This window comes from Daphnia carinata, chromosome 1 (assembly GCF_022539665.2).
Source record: "Daphnia carinata strain CSIRO-1 chromosome 1, CSIRO_AGI_Dcar_HiC_V3, whole genome shotgun sequence".
NCBI classification, from domain to species: Eukaryota; Metazoa; Arthropoda; class Branchiopoda; order Diplostraca; family Daphniidae; genus Daphnia; species Daphnia carinata.
In genome coordinates this window covers 2,997,683-3,013,737 of record NC_081331.1, presented here as the reverse complement: position 1 = coordinate 3,013,737, position 16,055 = coordinate 2,997,683, and the positions used below count along the sequence as shown (strand labels likewise).

General features: G+C 38.7%; 6 protein-coding genes across 10 annotated transcripts in view; 4 read left to right on the top strand and 2 right to left on the bottom strand.

The window, feature by feature from the left end:
- Positions 1 to 16,055, top strand: part of LOC130691715 (extracellular signal-regulated kinase 2-like) — a 91,520-nt gene that overhangs the window by 58,640 nt on the left and 16,825 nt on the right. The window lies entirely within an intron of this gene.
- On the bottom strand, positions 1,237 to 3,309 carry LOC130691740 (acyl-coenzyme A diphosphatase NUDT19-like). Of its 3 annotated transcripts, XR_009001291.2 has the most exons (5): positions 3,113 to 3,294; positions 2,419 to 3,054; positions 2,156 to 2,363; positions 1,442 to 1,747; positions 1,237 to 1,344 (listed from the first exon to the last, which is right to left on the bottom strand). XR_009001291.2 is itself a non-coding variant. In XM_059496233.1 (4 exons), the coding sequence occupies exons 1-4, from the start codon at positions 3,146 to 3,148 to the stop codon at positions 1,530 to 1,532; spliced, it is 1,098 nt and encodes a 365-aa protein (XP_059352216.1). In that variant the 5' UTR covers positions 3,149 to 3,294; the 3' UTR covers positions 1,237 to 1,529. The 3 variants fall into 3 exon arrangements, 2 of the variants coding, with proteins under 2 accessions (XP_059352216.1, XP_057370706.1); XM_059496233.1 differs by having other exon boundaries at positions 1,237 to 1,747; XM_057514723.2 differs by lacking the exons at positions 1,237 to 1,344; positions 1,442 to 1,747 and adding an exon at positions 1,766 to 2,027 and having other exon boundaries at positions 2,087 to 2,363; positions 3,113 to 3,309.
- LOC130691738 (homocysteine-responsive endoplasmic reticulum-resident ubiquitin-like domain member 2 protein) lies at positions 4,381 to 6,912 on the top strand. Of its 3 annotated transcripts, none has more exons than XM_057514719.2 (4): positions 4,381 to 4,529; positions 4,850 to 5,005; positions 5,062 to 5,232; positions 5,612 to 6,912. In XM_057514719.2, the coding sequence occupies exons 2-4, from the start codon at positions 4,877 to 4,879 to the stop codon at positions 6,470 to 6,472; spliced, it is 1,161 nt and encodes a 386-aa protein (XP_057370702.1). In that variant the 5' UTR covers positions 4,381 to 4,529; positions 4,850 to 4,876; the 3' UTR covers positions 6,473 to 6,912. The 3 variants fall into 3 exon arrangements, with proteins under 3 accessions (XP_057370702.1, XP_057370701.1, XP_057370703.1); XM_057514718.2 differs by having other exon boundaries at positions 4,417 to 4,612; XM_057514720.2 differs by having other exon boundaries at positions 4,418 to 4,619; positions 4,856 to 5,005.
- Positions 6,970 to 11,570, bottom strand: LOC130691704 (ATP-dependent RNA helicase DHX30-like). Its single transcript, XM_057514676.2, has 16 exons — positions 11,380 to 11,570; positions 11,150 to 11,324; positions 10,868 to 11,079; positions 10,576 to 10,798; positions 10,431 to 10,518; positions 9,724 to 10,365; positions 9,410 to 9,640; positions 9,050 to 9,349; positions 8,846 to 8,992; positions 8,723 to 8,772; positions 8,463 to 8,667; positions 7,933 to 8,389; positions 7,653 to 7,872; positions 7,476 to 7,588; positions 7,257 to 7,419; positions 6,970 to 7,182 (listed from the first exon to the last, which is right to left on the bottom strand). The coding sequence occupies exons 1-16, from the start codon at positions 11,534 to 11,536 to the stop codon at positions 7,017 to 7,019; spliced, it is 3,549 nt and encodes a 1,182-aa protein (XP_057370659.1). The 5' UTR covers positions 11,537 to 11,570; the 3' UTR covers positions 6,970 to 7,016.
- LOC130691733 (uncharacterized) lies at positions 11,650 to 13,659 on the top strand. The gene is made up of 5 exons (XM_057514714.2): positions 11,650 to 11,773; positions 11,950 to 12,160; positions 12,266 to 12,356; positions 12,433 to 12,788; positions 12,867 to 13,659. Exons 2-5 carry the CDS (start codon positions 11,954 to 11,956, stop codon positions 13,482 to 13,484), a joined length of 1,272 nt encoding a protein of 423 aa, XP_057370697.1. The 5' UTR covers positions 11,650 to 11,773; positions 11,950 to 11,953; the 3' UTR covers positions 13,485 to 13,659.
- LOC130691759 (geminin-like) lies at positions 13,972 to 14,991 on the top strand. The gene is made up of 4 exons (XM_057514744.1): positions 13,972 to 14,158; positions 14,231 to 14,477; positions 14,538 to 14,731; positions 14,792 to 14,991. Exons 1-4 carry the CDS (start codon positions 14,063 to 14,065, stop codon positions 14,861 to 14,863), a joined length of 609 nt encoding a protein of 202 aa, XP_057370727.1. The 5' UTR covers positions 13,972 to 14,062; the 3' UTR covers positions 14,864 to 14,991.

Below are 16,055 nucleotides of genomic sequence, written 5' to 3'. Positions count from 1 at the left end.
TCGACATGAAGCACTATTCACTAACGCAAATTTGTGTAAGGTAAACACCCAGTAGATAGTTGTCAATTTGGGTATTAAAATTGAACACAAAATTTTTACATATAATATTCAAATCTGAAATAAAAAATTAGGGGCATACGATCGTAAGAATGAGGAAATTAGAGGTTATGTCTATGTAATCCAATAGGAAACTATAAGTCTATTGAAACTTAGAAGGAAAGCGTTCTTTGAAAGGACAGACGTTTGACATTCGAAACAAAATCTGGTTTTTCATCCATTACGAGCCCAAGGGAAAATTCAACTGGAACAAGGTTCGTGAGCGAGTCAGGAAATGTCACAAACAATGAAGGCAAGTCTGTATAAGCAATAAGAGTAATAGGTATTCAATAAGGAATGAAAAAGGGAATGGAAAGAAAACTCTAATGTCTAAGATCAAAACATTGAAGACAAAAGGCCTGGAGGTAATTTAAAGAAACGAAGGCCTTCATCATGGTATCTTCTCATCAGGAGAGTACAATTGTATACTTTACAGTGGTGTCTTCACAGCATGGAAATCGTGAGATGGCAGCTGCGTTTACAAATAGCAGCCTGAGTAGAAAGTGTTGCCGAATAAACATCTTTTCGAAATCCGGTGTGAACCGCATAGGCCATGCGTTCGCTGACCTATTACCTATGCAACTCAAAACCTCGTATTCCCGACCAGGAGGAATTTCGTCTAAGACTTTCATATCGCCGTAACCAAAATTTCTAATTTGTTGATATCCAAGGCAGGGTGCATAGTCGATCTTCTCTAACATAAGTTAGATTTTCTATCGAAATTTTGACTATTTAACGGAATTTAGTTATTTCCTTGACGTTAAGGTTATAAGATAGCTGTTGGGAGTCGAGAAAAATAACACTGGTATTAATCCACATATTTTTTAAAGGTTTCTTACATATTAAAAAGAAATCGGGTAACGGTGTCGATGAACTGCTGTGTCATCTATCAAATACAACAAAGAAATATCACGTATTGGAGGACTGCCTTTTCTCTATAAAGACACAAAAACCAGTTTGAACAACTTTTTAGCTTACCTGCTTATCACAAGACCAAAAAAATATTGAATGTGAAGAATCACCCTAATGGGTCACTGACTTTTTAATCCTAACTGGAAAGTTATATCCGTTTGACTACTAAGGCTTACTACTACAGGTAGGCGGAGTCCGATAACTATCACAATGTACAGAACTGTGTACCTTGTACGTGTCTGCGAGATCTGTGTGTACACGGTCTCCTGCAATGCACAGTGGAATTCGTGAAAGTGTTTCCCAATATACCAAAAGAGTCACATAAATTTTTCGCAACTATTTGCATAACAGTTTCATGAAAATGAAAACAAAATAATCTCAGCATTACAACATGATTAAGAATTTTTGCATTTAACGGACAGTGACAGAATACCTTTGCCGAAGGTTACTTTGCTAAAGAAAACTTCTTCAAGTTCTTAAGTTGTATGTTCTTTTGCTTTTGTTGTTTATCGACAAGAAATCTACATTTTCGACTGATGCATATTCTCAGTCATCTCGTCGACTAAATTTCTGGGTTGCTTATGACCATGGGGATCAACGACGTTACAAACTATCCGGAAGAGATTTGGGCTTGTAAAGCAAATCCTGTTTTTTAATATCTCCATATTTTTTGAGCTTAACTGTCCATCTTCGATGTTTGAACTGTTGGTTTCTTTAGGTACCGGGTACAGCGAATCACCTGAGTAAGGGTTAGAAATACAAACATGTAGCCATACAGTAAAAGGGAAAGTAAACCCAACATATAAAAAAAATTGCTCCATCAAATATAGCGATGGAAAGTTCTTAGCAAGCCTAGTCAGCACGTGAAACTTTCCCTTTCGACTACTCCACTAAAACGAGGTCAAGTCCACTTTTAAACAATATGCCGGTGGCTTTCAAAGAAATTTCGAAGGGATAGCCTACTGTACAATACTGCAACACATAATTACATAATAGGTTCTTCGGCTCAAAACTTTCACCTGAACAGCAAAAAAAACCCTATATCTAGAATATTCTTTCTGTTGTCGGATTTTCATACCTGTACGTACAGAATTTTCCCATACAGCAATATTCCTATGACACGTAAGAGGTAAGTCTAAGAACTTACCCGGAAGTATGGTCATATATCCTTCTTCGAACTGAGAGCGAATGGGAAGCCAACGTTCTATCCCTTTTTGTTGCCTTTTTTCGCAAAATATTTTCAGGTCTTCAACAGTATCGATCTGGGCGAATCGGCATAGTTCAAAAAGCTGCGGAGGAGCCAACCAAATCTGACCTTGTACGTGTTTTAAAATGGCATTGTACGGATCGGTCCACTGTAAAATAATAAAAGAATATTGATTTTTTTTTAAAACTACACCACTTATATACCAGAACTTGGGTGATCTCCTTTCCATCGATTCGAACATCCGGGATGCTGTCAACGACACAGACATAAAACATGGTATCATATCGCTTAGGACCCATATTGGTAGGAGTAAGCCAGTTAGACCATTCATATAATGACCAGAGATCAGGGAGCAAAAAATATTTTTTGCACAAATGGAGAAACTCTTCGGGATTATGATGGATGCGTTTTTGCCATTCTATCAAATCATCGACTTTCAGAATATTATTAGACTGTCCCTGAATTTGGGCTGGTTTGCAAAATAGAACCCCTGTTTCCTCAAATGTTTCTCTAATGGCACTGATACGATAACCAACTTCTGGTATGCAGTCTGAATTGGGAATATCAGCATACAGCGGAACTTTATCGGGCTGGGATACAACAAAGTGTGATGCTAACTTTTCTCGATTGTAGCCATGTTCATTAAAATGCTCCAGCCAAGATGGAGAAAAATCTGCAACTTCTGTGGCTCCTCCAGGAAAGACAAAAGCATTAGCAAAGAATTTACTTTGGGAACTACGTTTCAATAACATGCAGCTATAGTCAGGAAGCAGTCTTTGCACATCATTCTTATTGTTACTGATAACAAACTGGCTGAGTCGATTTCTAGCTAATACAATCTGTTGAAGAAAATATAATTAAGTTTCGTCCGCATGTTTCTTTACGCGACAGATATACCAATGTTGATGCATTCTTCCACGACACTGGACCCATGATTGTAAGGAAATGTAAAACAAATTAAACAGTTGTACTTCACATTTCCAGCTTTCCTAAACTAGGTTGTAAAGTCCTTCAAACTGTATATTGATGTTGAGTTATTTTCGTTTGCCAACAAACCAGAAAATATTTATGCAAAATGCAGAAAATGCAATTTATGCATGACCTTGAAAACAGGTAATATTGATGTTAACGATACATCTTTGAGGATCTTTTCCGTCAATGCACAGGCGCCTCTGTTGGCCGATGAAGCAACCGTCGCAAGGTGCAGTCGCTGTCGCACTAATCTAGTTCTGAAGTTTATGTGAAATTTTTACGATCAGTTTAGGAAATTTTCAGAATAAAATTCCTTATATATGTTGACTAACAAGAGTAAGCACTGTATAATAAGAATTTTTTATACTAACACTTTCGTCAATAATTTTAAAGTATAAATTCGAAAAATATTGATGATGGCTCAACACACAGACTGGCGCTACGAACAGGAGCTGTAATGATTACACTTGTTTGATTACGTCGACCAATCCCGTTATGCCCGAGCATCATTACAATCGACCAATCCGGTTGTGACGAATAAACTGGATTGCAATAATATTCTGACGTGCTGATAATCTGATATTTACTAACAGCTGCATGCCACATATTGCAAGGCGATCACAGTTACGTTTTCGCTGAAAAAAAAAATGGCCAACAGAGAAAGACTTTTAAATATTTGCCAAAGGTCTTGCAGAATCATGATGACAGGGCTGTTTTCTCTTTTCTCCTCAGGAGATGTGTTCTCATCGTAAAATACCAAGATGACAATTTAACTAAATTCTTGTCAAAACTTATGCCACCTACATTACGGATCACCGTTCAAAACAATAAAATATTGAAATGTGAACTACCCGACATTCATAAGTTTTTTTCAAGAAATTATAATTTAGAAAAGTGTAGATTTTAACTTAGTCAAATCTTACATCCTTGTGGGGAACCCCAGGCTCGAAATAAGCCAGGCGAATTTGTTGTTCCTCGATTGTTTACGTATTTGCGTCCCCTAAAACCAAAACTTTTTCGAGGCGGAGATAGCCATTTTCTTTCGTAGCATGCACACCCAAAAGCAGGAACCTCAAGGTTTACTTAGCAGTTGCATATATTGTGTCAGGGCCTCACGGGCAGATGACTTTCGTTTTTGTGTTTTGCTCGAGCTTCGTTTTTTGTACTATCCGCTCTCACAACTCTATCTCCCAGACTTGCCTGGGGATTTGTTTTTTGTTTGTTCGCTCACCCAGCGGCCGCAAAAAGCTGTCGAAGCAGCACTGTGGTCTGCTTCTAAGCAGTTGCGTCATTACGTTTTAGCTGTGCGCGGCGACAAGAAGTGTTTTGTTTTGTTCGCTCAGTAAGCTCGTAAATACTGAATTTATCTCAAACGTTAGTGTTTGAGGCTTGGCTGTAATCTAAACTCCTCGAGCTTCATAGTCGGTACGTTGTGCGCATTTCGTTTGCAAATTGTAGGCGTATTGGTTGGGAGTTCAAGTGGCCTTATTTTTATAAGTTATCTGGTTTTCTAATTCCTAGATTCACATATAGGATCTGGTTTCAGCACAAAACCAGTTCCATTTTGTAGTGCAGTTACTAAGAAGAAGATTTGGCCCCATTGTGTCTAAAAAGACAGTTTCTAATTTAGTATTTTAATTTGGTTGCAATATTACATTTCAGATTCAGCAGTGTTCAAAATTCAGCATTATGCCACCAGTTACCCTGGTAATAAAAACTCCCAGCCTGAAGCTATCAGATGTAGTGTATAGCTGTGAATCAACGAGTAGTGTCAATCAACTCAAGATTTACCTTCAGAATCAATATCCATCAAAACCAGTAAGACACCCTAAAATATTAGGCTTTTCATCTACTCATAACACTGTCTTTTCTAGAATCCTGAAGAACAACGACTGATTTATCAGGGTAAACTTCTGAAGGATAATGAAATCTTTCAGGATTTTCTAAGAGACCTTGACCATGAACAGAGACATACACTACACTTGGTATACACCCTAAAAAGAACTCCATCAGCCGAAAACCGTCAACAAGTTGACACACCAAATGTAAGTACATATTACTTGTTTCTACCTTACTGTTAGGATTGCCTTAAAATTCTTGCATTTACTCTCTCTCTCTCTCTGTCTCTCTCTCCCTCTCCACTAGTCACGGGATTTATGTCAATGTAGAATTCTTATTGTTTACTGTTACATTCTTTCATATGAAGGTCTGGGGAAGGATCATTTACAAGTGAAATGGAAAACATAGAAGTTAAAAAATTATTGTTTTTACCTGGGCACTTTGAAACACATACAAATAGAGTCAACCTTGATTGGTGTATAAGAAACAAAGTATTTCCATATTCTGCATAACATATTTCCTCTCTTCCATTGTCTCATTTAATGTAAATGTTGGCTCTTACCTTTATTTATTTTAAATTTTAAGGTTAACAATTCTAATATTGCGGATGATGGATTACGACTTCGTCACACGGCTGATACTACTCCACCCCCCATGATGACCCCCCCCGGGTTGCAACAACCTCAACCGGAGTGGGATTTAACCAACGGACAGTTCCCTGTGTGGGGCAACCAAGCACCTGGTGCTGATCCAGTCACACAGCAATTTTTGTGGTGGCAGCAAACGTACGCCCAGCAATATTGGGCACAGTATTTGCATCATGTCAGCAACAGTCATCAATATTTGACTCCTAACCCTCAACCCATTTCTCCGCCTGTTGTTTCTCCTCATCCACCTCCACCTCCTGCTGCCCCTGTCGAAATCAATCGACCTCAACAAGAGCCACAGAGACGCCCGCCACTACCCCAAGTTGGTGGAGTCGCACAAGAGGACGACGAAGATGGCGCTCGACAGGCCCGTGATTGGCTTGATTGGGTTTATATAACGTCACGATTGGCCATCCTTCTTGGAGTTATGTACTACTATTCATCGTTGCCACGCTTTATGTTGGTTACCCTAATCGTCGCTGGCATTTACTTCTACCAGAAAGCTCTTCATCAAAGACGAAATGCTATTAGTCGCAACCGGGAACTTACCGATAATGCAGCCGCACCTAACAGAGAAGTCATTCACAACCCTGAACATGTGGCTGGAATTGACGTTGCCGATGCAGCACCCAATAATCCTGTGGATGGTCAAGGAGAAGCTCGTCCAGCCACCGCGACGACTGAAAGAGTTCAACCACAACCTGCTACTGTGAGCGGTTTCAACGTGGCAGTAAACTTGTTGATCGGATTTTTCACGTCACTTATACCCGAAGTTCCTGCTCCAGAAGCTCTTAATTAAAGCAAAATCAATAGTTGCTAGCCCACCCAAAAAAGGGATTATTAGACATGTAAAGTACTACACCGCAATTTTGTTATCAAGAATTTATAAGTAACTATTAAGTCTGAAGTTATGTTGTTGGCATTAGAAACGGAGGATTAGGATTCGCTTGTACGAGATGTGAACCTAAGGAGTCGCGCTTAAATATTCTTGCACATTTCAAGACCCTTTACGCAGTCTTCTTTGCGCCCGTGGACACTACTAGTGGGTTCCTGACCACACTTTTTTTTTCTTTTTTTTTTTATTGTAAACGTCAAATCCCGTTTCCCTAATTTGATATGTTTTGTCTTTCCGGCCAAATGGCCACACATTAGCAATTTTCAACGCTTTCATCCCTTCTTTGAGTTACTGATGTACATATTTTGTTTAGGACCATGTACGTGAATAAACCTTTAAAATCTAATACATAGCTGATTAAAGCTTGGTTTTGACTTCACTTACATAGTTTGCAATTTTATAGTAAAATTCTTTTATTGTTAATTTATCACTATCTTATCACTCTTACCTAGTTGTTTGCTGATAACAAACGAGCTAGCATGTCAACTTGTCGACCGTGGAATTTGCCTACGACTGACGTAAGCTCATTCGTTTGACGTAGCCCTGCAGTTCGCAGCAGAAAATCACAGGTATCAGACAACGAATCTCGAAGATCCATTAGTAACCGCGATTCTCTGTCAGTAAATAGTGTTGAGTATGAAGATTTTATCAGGCTGCTCATGGCGTAATCAAACGATAAATAAACTACCTTGGGGAACAAGCGAATTGTAAATTTTTACTCTCGTCGATAGTAATACTTGCAGACGCATCATAACTGTCGCTGACGTCGTCTAACTGAGTCCCTGTAGTGAACGATCTTCCAGCCGTTAACACGGCAGTCATATTTGAAATCTGGGTTGTATCTCTTACAACTAAAACCATCATATTGGATTAGCTATTAATAGAAAACTAAATAAATATATATTACTGAAAGCTTTACGTTCCGTTGAAAATATCCCGTTGAAGTAGATCATGAAATCGGATTTGATTTTACTATCCGCATTGACTGAATCAGGCACTACGTGAACGGAACCGTGTTTCCTGTAAATGTAAATCCATTAAACTTGATGGAATTCAAAGACTAGTTAGTAGATAATGCACGTACTCGCTTAAAATGACTAATTCGTTAGATTTGATAATCCCCTTGACAATCTTCCCCCTACGCACTCGGAGAATGCGATCACCAAACCCCATGACGAGAGCCGCTTTTATCATTTCTTCATTGTCTGCATGTTGATTCACCGGATGACGAATGGAATCGGCATGTGATCTATCACCCAGTAAATTCGCATCTTTCAAATGGTCAACTAATAAGCTCCTCACACCTAAATTATAGACAAGAAATATCAACGTGACCTTGCCTATCTTGGCTAGCCGAGCAATACCTTTGAGGAAGTAAAGTGATTTCACATTAGCTTGGAAATTTTCGCAGAATTCATCGACTTCATACCGACCACGTTGGTTTCGAAATTGCCTCATCAAATTGGCCAAAGCCAAGTGATCGCTCGTGGGATGGAATCGATGTTTTGCTTGTCTAATAATTTGTCTCTGGTTGTCAATCGTCGATTCCACTGACCAGCCTTCACGTGCTGAGCTGAGTCCTGCCACTATAGATGCTACGGGGTCCAAACAGCGAAAAAGGGTACCAAACACGAGTGATTTGGCCAAACGTGGGTGTGTTGAAAACTGAGCAATACGACGTCCCAATGGTGTAAGTCTTTCATGTTCATCCAACGCACCTATCGACTCTAGTTCTCGGATTGCGATTCGGATTGCACGGTGTGACGGAGGCTCTAGCGTCCGGCTTAAGAAATCAATGGACTTCAAGTTTTCATTATACGCCTTAATTGGGAAAATGATAGCTTGTTATTAATTTTCGAGTGCAAATTGCCAAATAAATGTATGAGTTTTTTACCTTAATATCCATGACAACCTTCTCGAGGGGAATTCGAAGAATTTCCGCTTGCGGAAACCGCTCCATTTCTTCATATTTCTCTTCGGAGTAGAGATGGAATGCTTCTCCTGGCTGAACACGCCCGGCACGTCCAGCTCGTTGTTGCGCATTAGCTTTTGCTATCCATTGATTCTCCATTACAGCAGAACCCCGTTGTGAATTGTATCTATACCAAATTCTATTTTGTTACTAATGTAATAAAATTACATTTTCCTTGAAACCTTAGTTCTTTATGGACGCCTGGATCGATCACGTAGACGCAGTCATTAATCTTGAAGATTTGACAAAATGTGTTGGAATAAAATCAATGGCAAGCTACACGGGTACTACAATAAACTTTTTACCGTCAAACTAGTTTCAGCTATATTGGTTGCTAGAACGATTTTTCGGACACCCTCAGGTGGGCGATCAAATATTCGCTCTTGCTCAGCCTGTGAAAGTCGGGAATGCACCGGTAATATCCAATGAGTTTCCTCACTAGGATAAAATTCCTGTTGTGAAGCGAAATTAGCCAATTGTATAGGTAAAAGAAAGCTTTGAATACAGACCTTTAATCTTGAGTGAAGGCTTTTAATTTCTGCCCAGCCAGGTAGAAAAACTAAAATGGAACCTTGTGATGGTTTGTTTATGTCGATGTAACGAACCAATTTCACTACTAAATCTTGATCAACCATTGGTTTCATATTTGTGGTATTTCTTCTTTCTCCGAAAACTCTGGTCAGATTTTGGATTTCAGGTAAAAACGTTCTCTGAACAGGAAACGTTCTGCCATTAACGTGGATGAGCGGAGCCGAATCAAAATAACGTGACAGCAGATCCGCATTTAGAGATGCACTCATCAGGATGACCTAAGATATAGTTATTCAGTTATCTTTAATAAGTACAAATATAGCACTAAAAATGCTCACCTTTAATAAGGGGTTCGATTGCAAAAGATCTTTAAGAATAACTAGCGTAAAATCGGTCAAACAGTCGCGTTCGTGCACTTCATCGATTATTAGGTGGGATACGCCCGACATATCTGGACACGCTTGAAGTCTTCGTAAAAGAATTCCGGTTGAACAGAATAGTATACGGCCTAGTGGATGCCTTGGAAGTACGGAATTCAGTCGCACCTGGTAGCCAACACTCTCACCTATCTAGAAATCAACGAACAAAGAAAATCAACTAAACATCAACATAAGATAAATATAAGATACATTTTTACATGTTTTTAACTCACTTTTTCTCCTCGATGATTGGCAACAGTTTGGGCTAACGAAAGAGCAGCCAACCGACGGGGTTGTGTAACGATTATATTACATTCAGTGCCCCGATGTTTCAGCGCATACGAATCCAGCAAATACTGGGGCATTTGTGTACTCTTGCCACATCCGGTATCACCACTAAGCACAACAACCCTATTTTGTTCGATTAAGTTTAGAATGGCTTCGCGCTTTTCCACGATTGGTAGAAAAGGAATGATTGGACCACCTTTCTCTATTATCCTCGTTTGGGCACTGAGAAATAACTCATTGCATCTTTTTTCGATCTCCTTGGAGCTTAGCGGTAGGACTTTACGTCCGGTAATTGGATCAACCGATGATTCATCATTTTTATCGTACCCATATTCATTACTTGACGATGGTATATTGTCAAAGGATTCTTCAACGTCGCGTTCTTCGTCAAACTCCTCTATCATCTTTTCATCTTCTGAAATCAGACTATTGGCGGCTGCAGTTTCGCGTTCAAAGAACATTCGATCCTCAGCCATTAATGGCTTCATTTTTTTGAAATCATTCATCATTTCGTCAAGCTCATTCACCAATGCTGGAGGTAATTTGACAATCGCCGGACTTGTTACAGCACTTTTCATTTTACTGAGCTAGAAGAATAAGAAACAGAAGTCAAATTGATACGAATGACTGGGCACTTTTAAGTTAAAATTACCTCTTCATTGGAGTATAAAATTGGATAGCCATTTTTGTGTAAGAAATTATTTTCAGTCAACCAATGAAGTGCAGAGAGTATCGCCAATCTAAAAAACATCTTTGGTTAATTTAGCTGTTCGAATTTCATTAACGAGATTTCTCACTTTTCAGCTTCAACCCGATTTGTCCCCATTCCTGAAAATTCTTTCGGCTCAGGCCATTTCAAGCTATAGCTTGCTTGCCAGCAGAAGGTTGCTCCTTTTTTTATACGTTTGAAAGCTGGTCGAGCGATGAAATTGGCGTTCTTCATGTGATTTGAAACCTTCATAAAGCAATTAAGCAAGGTTGATTTGAAATTGGGAAATTTGGCCTCAATCGCTGCTATTTCTATGAAAAAATGTCAACTATTATGTAATTTCAAAACAGAGGGGATCACAAATGAAACTTTCTAAATACCCTCTTGTTTAATAGACAAGCCACTAGCATCAAATGCTGGATCATCATTGATAATAGTTTCCTTATCTCTTGACTGAAGAGTTCTATGTGTGCTTAGTTCACACAACAACTTTCCATTAGGTGAAATAATCTTAGAATCATGCAGAACAGTCAAAGCTTGTTGGGCAACAAGTTCTTCTGCCTCTTTTTTATTCCTGCCTATTGCTTCAAAACTTTAAATGAATGTTGTACAAATCTTTAAGCTAGAAATGCTGTTGTCACATATAGAAGCTCATAGAATACCTTAACTTTTCTGGCCATCTAAGAGTTAAAACAGTCTTCCACATGGAGTTCCCTTTGCCATGAATTGGAATTGTGGTGTAAACTGGCTTAAGTGAAGGAAGTTTCAGTTTATGGGAAACTGAAACAAATGTTTGATTGATGATTGCTCGAGCTTGAACAGGATGCAAATTTCTCCCTAAATGTAAACTGCTATTACCTGTTGTTACAAATTGGGAAAGAATCGGTATTACCGGTTCCTTGGGTTCCGTGATGAACGAGTGTTTCAGCAGGTGCTGTATGGCAAAAAGTTATTTGATAACACTTAAGACTAGACTGAGTAAGCCGCTGAAAAGCCACACTTTTATTATTCAATGTTCTTAACACATCCGTGAAATAAAGACGAAACATTGCGAAAATAATATTTGGATCTGGGCTTCGAAAAATTACATCATTTTGTTGGCTGCGTGTAAACAGCGTGCCGCGCAAAATCGTCTGCTTTAGTAGGAACAAAAGAGATGAAGCTCTGTCTCATCAGCTGTTGTGCTTCATAAGGCTTTGAAACTGTTTTGCTGTAAAAAAAATTACGAATATTTATTATTTTATATTCGTATCTGTAGCGACACGTCAAACTTAAGTTGCTGACAGGTAAGTTTTTTATTCGCGTACTTAGAGCACGTCAGCTAGTTGTTGAGTTTATCACTATCATGGTGTACTCTGCTGTAACATGAGAAAGTGAATTTCAAATGTCATATGACACCTTACAAAGTTAGGTACTTTATTTTAAAGCTTCATTATTAGCTAAATTTTGTTGAATTTTTTAGAGAAATGTCAACCAAAAGTCTGGATTTAAGCTTGCCACTGAGCAGCAGGCAACAATTCAGCCAAAATGATGAATTATCTTCACTCCTATTAACGAAGGAGCATCTAAAATCAAAGCTTGATTTCAGCAAAATTCAATGTTATGAGGAACTTGGAGCAAAATTAATTGAAGATAGGCTATTACTAACAGCCCTTGAACTTTATGCTGAACTGGTAGGTATTGAGTAAAGTTACATACCCATATTCGTTTTTTATCGGTGTATACAAACTATTTTGTTCCTCCAGTGAATTATTAACCAACTGTTTTCTTATTAACAGGGTGAGGCAGGTCATGAAATAGTATGCCTTAAGCAGTTCTTCTCGAATCCAGGAAATTTTGAAAAATCTGCAAAAGCCTCTGGAATGCTTGGTAAAGACCCAGTTTTTATTTTTCTTTACTTTATTTTGTATTTTTAAACTAAATCATGATATATGCTGATTTTAAGTGAGATCCATGAGCCAAACAACCCTTGATTCCTTGGACTTTCAACCGATATCAGAGGATGGTGATCGAGCAGGTGGAGATCGTGTCGCCGTTCTAGAATTCGAGCTACGGAAAGCTAAGGAAACCATCACGGCTCTAAGGGAAAATCTAACACAACAAGTTGAGCTTGAAAATGCTAGCACTCGAAGCGAAACAGAGAGTATAAGCAGCCAAAATAATCCTGTCACTCATCAGAATACGCCAGAACCCATGAAAGCTTATGAGCAACGAGCCATTAACTTTCTAGTTCACGAATATTTACTCACTCATGGTTATCGGCTAACATCTATTACGTTTGCAGATGAAAATACTGATCAGGTAATGATTTTTGGAAACAAAAAAAATGCGATGTCAGATGGCAGTCTAAAGTTTCGTTTTTGATTTACTTACAACAAGGATTTTGAGTATTGGGACGATGTTGGATTAAATGTGGAGCGTCCCGCAGATTTATTAACAATCTACCGCCATCGCTTTCGACCTGCAGGTCAGGTTCATATAGTTCAAACGGAAAACACAGAAACGCAGACGGAAGATGCAGCTAACGAATCGTCAGACTTAACGATGCAGTTAGGCGGAAGTGCAGAAGAAAGCGTTAATAACAGTTATGATGTCTCGTCAGTCCCATCTATTACAAAAACTGAAGTCAAAGTTGCTTCCCTATCAGCCTATGATATTCGCGAATCCATGATAACGAAACCTTTGTCCGTTAACACCTCTCATGCTAGTGTCCAAAAATCCACTTCAGCAGTAGCCGCTTTGCCAATACCTGTGGTGAGCACGCGTTTGGAAAGTCATCATATTTCACCTGCTTTTCCTCAACAAGCTCAGCTACATAATTCTGCTCGAGCGTTAAAGGAGGAACTGCAGCAAGGAGTAGAAGATGTCTGTCAGAAATTAAATAATTTTTTTAATAAACCTCCTTCTTTATCTGGTGGCTCTCTAAACAAGCCGATGGGCTTTAGCCACGTTAAACCCCCTGATCGTTCATCATTTTCGCTCTTTAATAGTAAATAATTTAATTTATGCTAGAAAAATTTTTGTAATGAAACTGCTCAATGAAATTGTTTTTATAATGCCAAATAATGCTGTTATATTCCGTACGATTATAAGTTTCCTTTTGTTTGTGTAACAATAAAATGCGATCGAAGATGTCTGCATCGGCTTAAGAATACAAAAATGCCAGTGTTCATTGATTCAGTAGAGGTTTTCAAAATATTTCCGAAACTTACCAAAAGTAGAAAGATGAAGGTCCATAATTTCTTTGCGGTATTGTTTTAAGTACAAATATAGTAGCGAACTGTAGTGGTCGAGCATTTCGTACTTTGGAATGATTAATTCATAAGTTATGAACACATATTAGTCAAATAAACATTTAAAATAATTTAAATTATTACTTTACGACATTTTCGTGCATCTTGCTCATCGTTCTTCATTTGTTCAACCTTTAGCGCGTTCATCGATTATTTTGGAAATATGGCAACTAACAGATTTTGCGCGCGCCATTATTCCTTGTAGCTCCTAGGCTGTCACATTAGTAAGAGTCTAGTTAGTTACTTATTTCTAACGATCGATCAGATTGAACTCCAGTCTCCATGTCCAAGCATCAAAGCTCGTTGGCATTTAAAGAGAATAGTTTTCCAAAGGGAATCCCACCCTTAACAATTGACCAAAGTTCCAACATGGATGAGGTATCTTTCTAGTTTTTCTTGCAAGATGGATTCTGGTGGAAAAATGTTATAGTAACTTGCTTTCTTCCATAGATTGTTGCAGCGCAACGAGTTACTTTGCAAACCTTGCAGCCATCGGCCAGAACCAAGGGCCTTGTAGGCTCTCATGGTCAAATTGTTCATCATGGTAAGGATTCCAAATCAAAACAGAAAACTCAGGGCAAGATCCAGGTCTTTGAAGACAAGACAAGCAATACTGCACTAAAGAAGATCATGGTGGAAGATCGTGGAGTCCAAACTGATCCAGTAGTACTGGAAGGGTCTAAATCTACAAACAGTGGTATTTCATTTTATGAAATTGATTCTAAATCAACAATACAATCAGTTGTCTTTTTTCCAGCTGACATTGATGTTGAATATTACAGCACTATGGCTGAACGAAGAAGAGTTGCTCTTGCTGAAGCATTAGAGGAAAATGAACAACTACATCTTGAACTTGATAGCCTCAAAAGTGAGGTGAATACCCTTAAAACTGAAAACAGTGTGCTCAAACCATTAGCTGATGAAGCTGAATATTTAGCTGGTGTTTTAAAGGTAATCAGTTGCAAAAAAAATCATTCTGTATGCTTTGCTATTCCCTTTCTAACTTTATAGGGTCTTTTGGGCAGTCCAGAGGAAGAGGAACCAAATGAAGATGCCACAAATGCCAGCACAAGTGATAGTTGACGCTTATCGACCTGAAGTCATTTCAAAATTGCCACGGTACCTCACATTTGCATTTTTTTTTTTATTTTCATGTCAATTCTAATCGGACTTGTAAAAAAAAACGTTTCAATACAAAATTTCGAATTTTTTCTAATTATTAAGAGAGCATTCATTTAGGAGTGGTTCTTTTTTTTTCAATATATAGTGGGCTTGTCCGAAGCGGATTCGGTGTTTCCTCCAATACGACTATGATGGGAAGTGTTGAACAGGTCGGTCAACCGGACATCCGTTTTTTTACGCGAAGCGTGTGGTCAATAATAAAGCCGGTTTTCATGTTTAGTTGAAAATCGAACGGTCCGATGACCATAAATGAAGCTGACGCATGAACTTCATAATGAAGAGAAAGAGAACCAAAAACAAGTTTTGCTTCCTAGCAGCTTTGTCCTATTTGGAAGTAGCTGATGACAATTTCACGTTGATATTACTCGTGCGTCCACGACATACGGTCAACCCGGGTCAATCTACCATTTTAGATTATAACGTGATTTCTGAGTTGAAACAGGATTATTAAGTCCTTTGATAATATGCCGTTATTGTCGAGCGAGCATTTAAAAAAATTCTTTTTGGTTTTCTCGAAACTACACCTGTTTAGCCGTTGCTCCTATACACGTAGCACGAGCGCGAAACCTGGGTTTCTCTTTTCGCATTAATTGTGGTCTGGGTCGTTCGGAGACACACGCCATTGAAGCCTAACGTTTCCTTTTCAAGTAGAGAGCAATGCATTATAATGCAGAGTAATTTTAGTCTTCGTTGAAAAGGTCTTTATACTAATATCCGTCACGCAATATACCGCTACCGATGCTGCCTGATGTTGCGTAAAAACCACGGTGGCTCCAAGAAATGCGAGTGTGTAAGGTACGCGGGCAATAGTCTGTTTTACTAGTAAATGAAAACGACAACAAAAAAATGTCACGGTTACCTGCCCACCTGTTGAAGACAACAAAATGGCGAAAAACTATCGCACGGTTTGACTCGACAAACGACTCGTGAAGCGCGAATATATTCGCTTGGCCATTGTTCTCGCCTAATGTCTAAAGTAAATGCAACAAGTCTAAGTCAAGAGATGAAGTGACAAAAGATTTGAAGCCTCTATATATCGCTCTGATAATGAGACTCTAGACCTACTTTTTTAAGGGTGACTGTTAAGATGGCG

Excerpts from the sequence above, each read along its gene's own strand:
- LOC130691704 (XM_057514676.2), bottom strand. The coding sequence starts at position 11,536 with ATGTTTCGTCTTTATTTCACGGATGTGTTAAGAACATTGAATAATAAA. Across the intron at positions 8,773-8,845 it reads TAGCTGAAACTAGTTTGACG|ATTAATGACTGCGTCTACGT; the intron begins GTAAAAAGTTTA and ends CAAATCTTCAAG. Across the intron at positions 7,420-7,475 it reads AACGGAACGTAAAGCTTTCA|TTGTAAGAGATACAACCCAG; the intron begins GTAATATATATT and ends TGATGGTTTTAG.
- LOC130691759 (XM_057514744.1), top strand. The coding sequence starts at position 14,063 with ATGTCCAAGCATCAAAGCTCGTTGGCATTTAAAGAGAATAGTTTTCCA. Across the intron at positions 14,478-14,537 it reads GTCTAAATCTACAAACAGTG|CTGACATTGATGTTGAATAT; the intron begins GTATTTCATTTT and ends TCTTTTTTCCAG. Across the intron at positions 14,732-14,791 it reads ATTTAGCTGGTGTTTTAAAG|GGTCTTTTGGGCAGTCCAGA; the intron begins GTAATCAGTTGC and ends CTAACTTTATAG.
- LOC130691733 (XM_057514714.2), top strand. The coding sequence starts at position 11,954 with ATGTCAACCAAAAGTCTGGATTTAAGCTTGCCACTGAGCAGCAGGCAA. Across the intron at positions 12,357-12,432 it reads AAAAGCCTCTGGAATGCTTG|TGAGATCCATGAGCCAAACA; the intron begins GTAAAGACCCAG and ends GCTGATTTTAAG. Across the intron at positions 12,789-12,866 it reads CAGATGAAAATACTGATCAG|GATTTTGAGTATTGGGACGA; the intron begins GTAATGATTTTT and ends ACTTACAACAAG.
- LOC130691738 (XM_057514719.2), top strand. The coding sequence starts at position 4,877 with ATGCCACCAGTTACCCTGGTAATAAAAACTCCCAGCCTGAAGCTATCA. Across the intron at positions 5,006-5,061 it reads ATCAATATCCATCAAAACCA|AATCCTGAAGAACAACGACT; the intron begins GTAAGACACCCT and ends TGTCTTTTCTAG. Across the intron at positions 5,233-5,611 it reads AACAAGTTGACACACCAAAT|GTTAACAATTCTAATATTGC; the intron begins GTAAGTACATAT and ends TTAAATTTTAAG.
- LOC130691740 (XM_059496233.1), bottom strand. The coding sequence starts at position 3,148 with ATGGGTCCAGTGTCGTGGAAGAATGCATCAACATTG. Across the intron at positions 2,364-2,418 it reads AGGAGATCACCCAAGTTCTG|TGGACCGATCCGTACAATGC; the intron begins GTATATAAGTGG and ends ATTATTTTACAG. Across the intron at positions 1,748-2,155 it reads ATATATGACCATACTTCCGG|GTGATTCGCTGTACCCGGTA; the intron begins GTAAGTTCTTAG and ends ACCCTTACTCAG.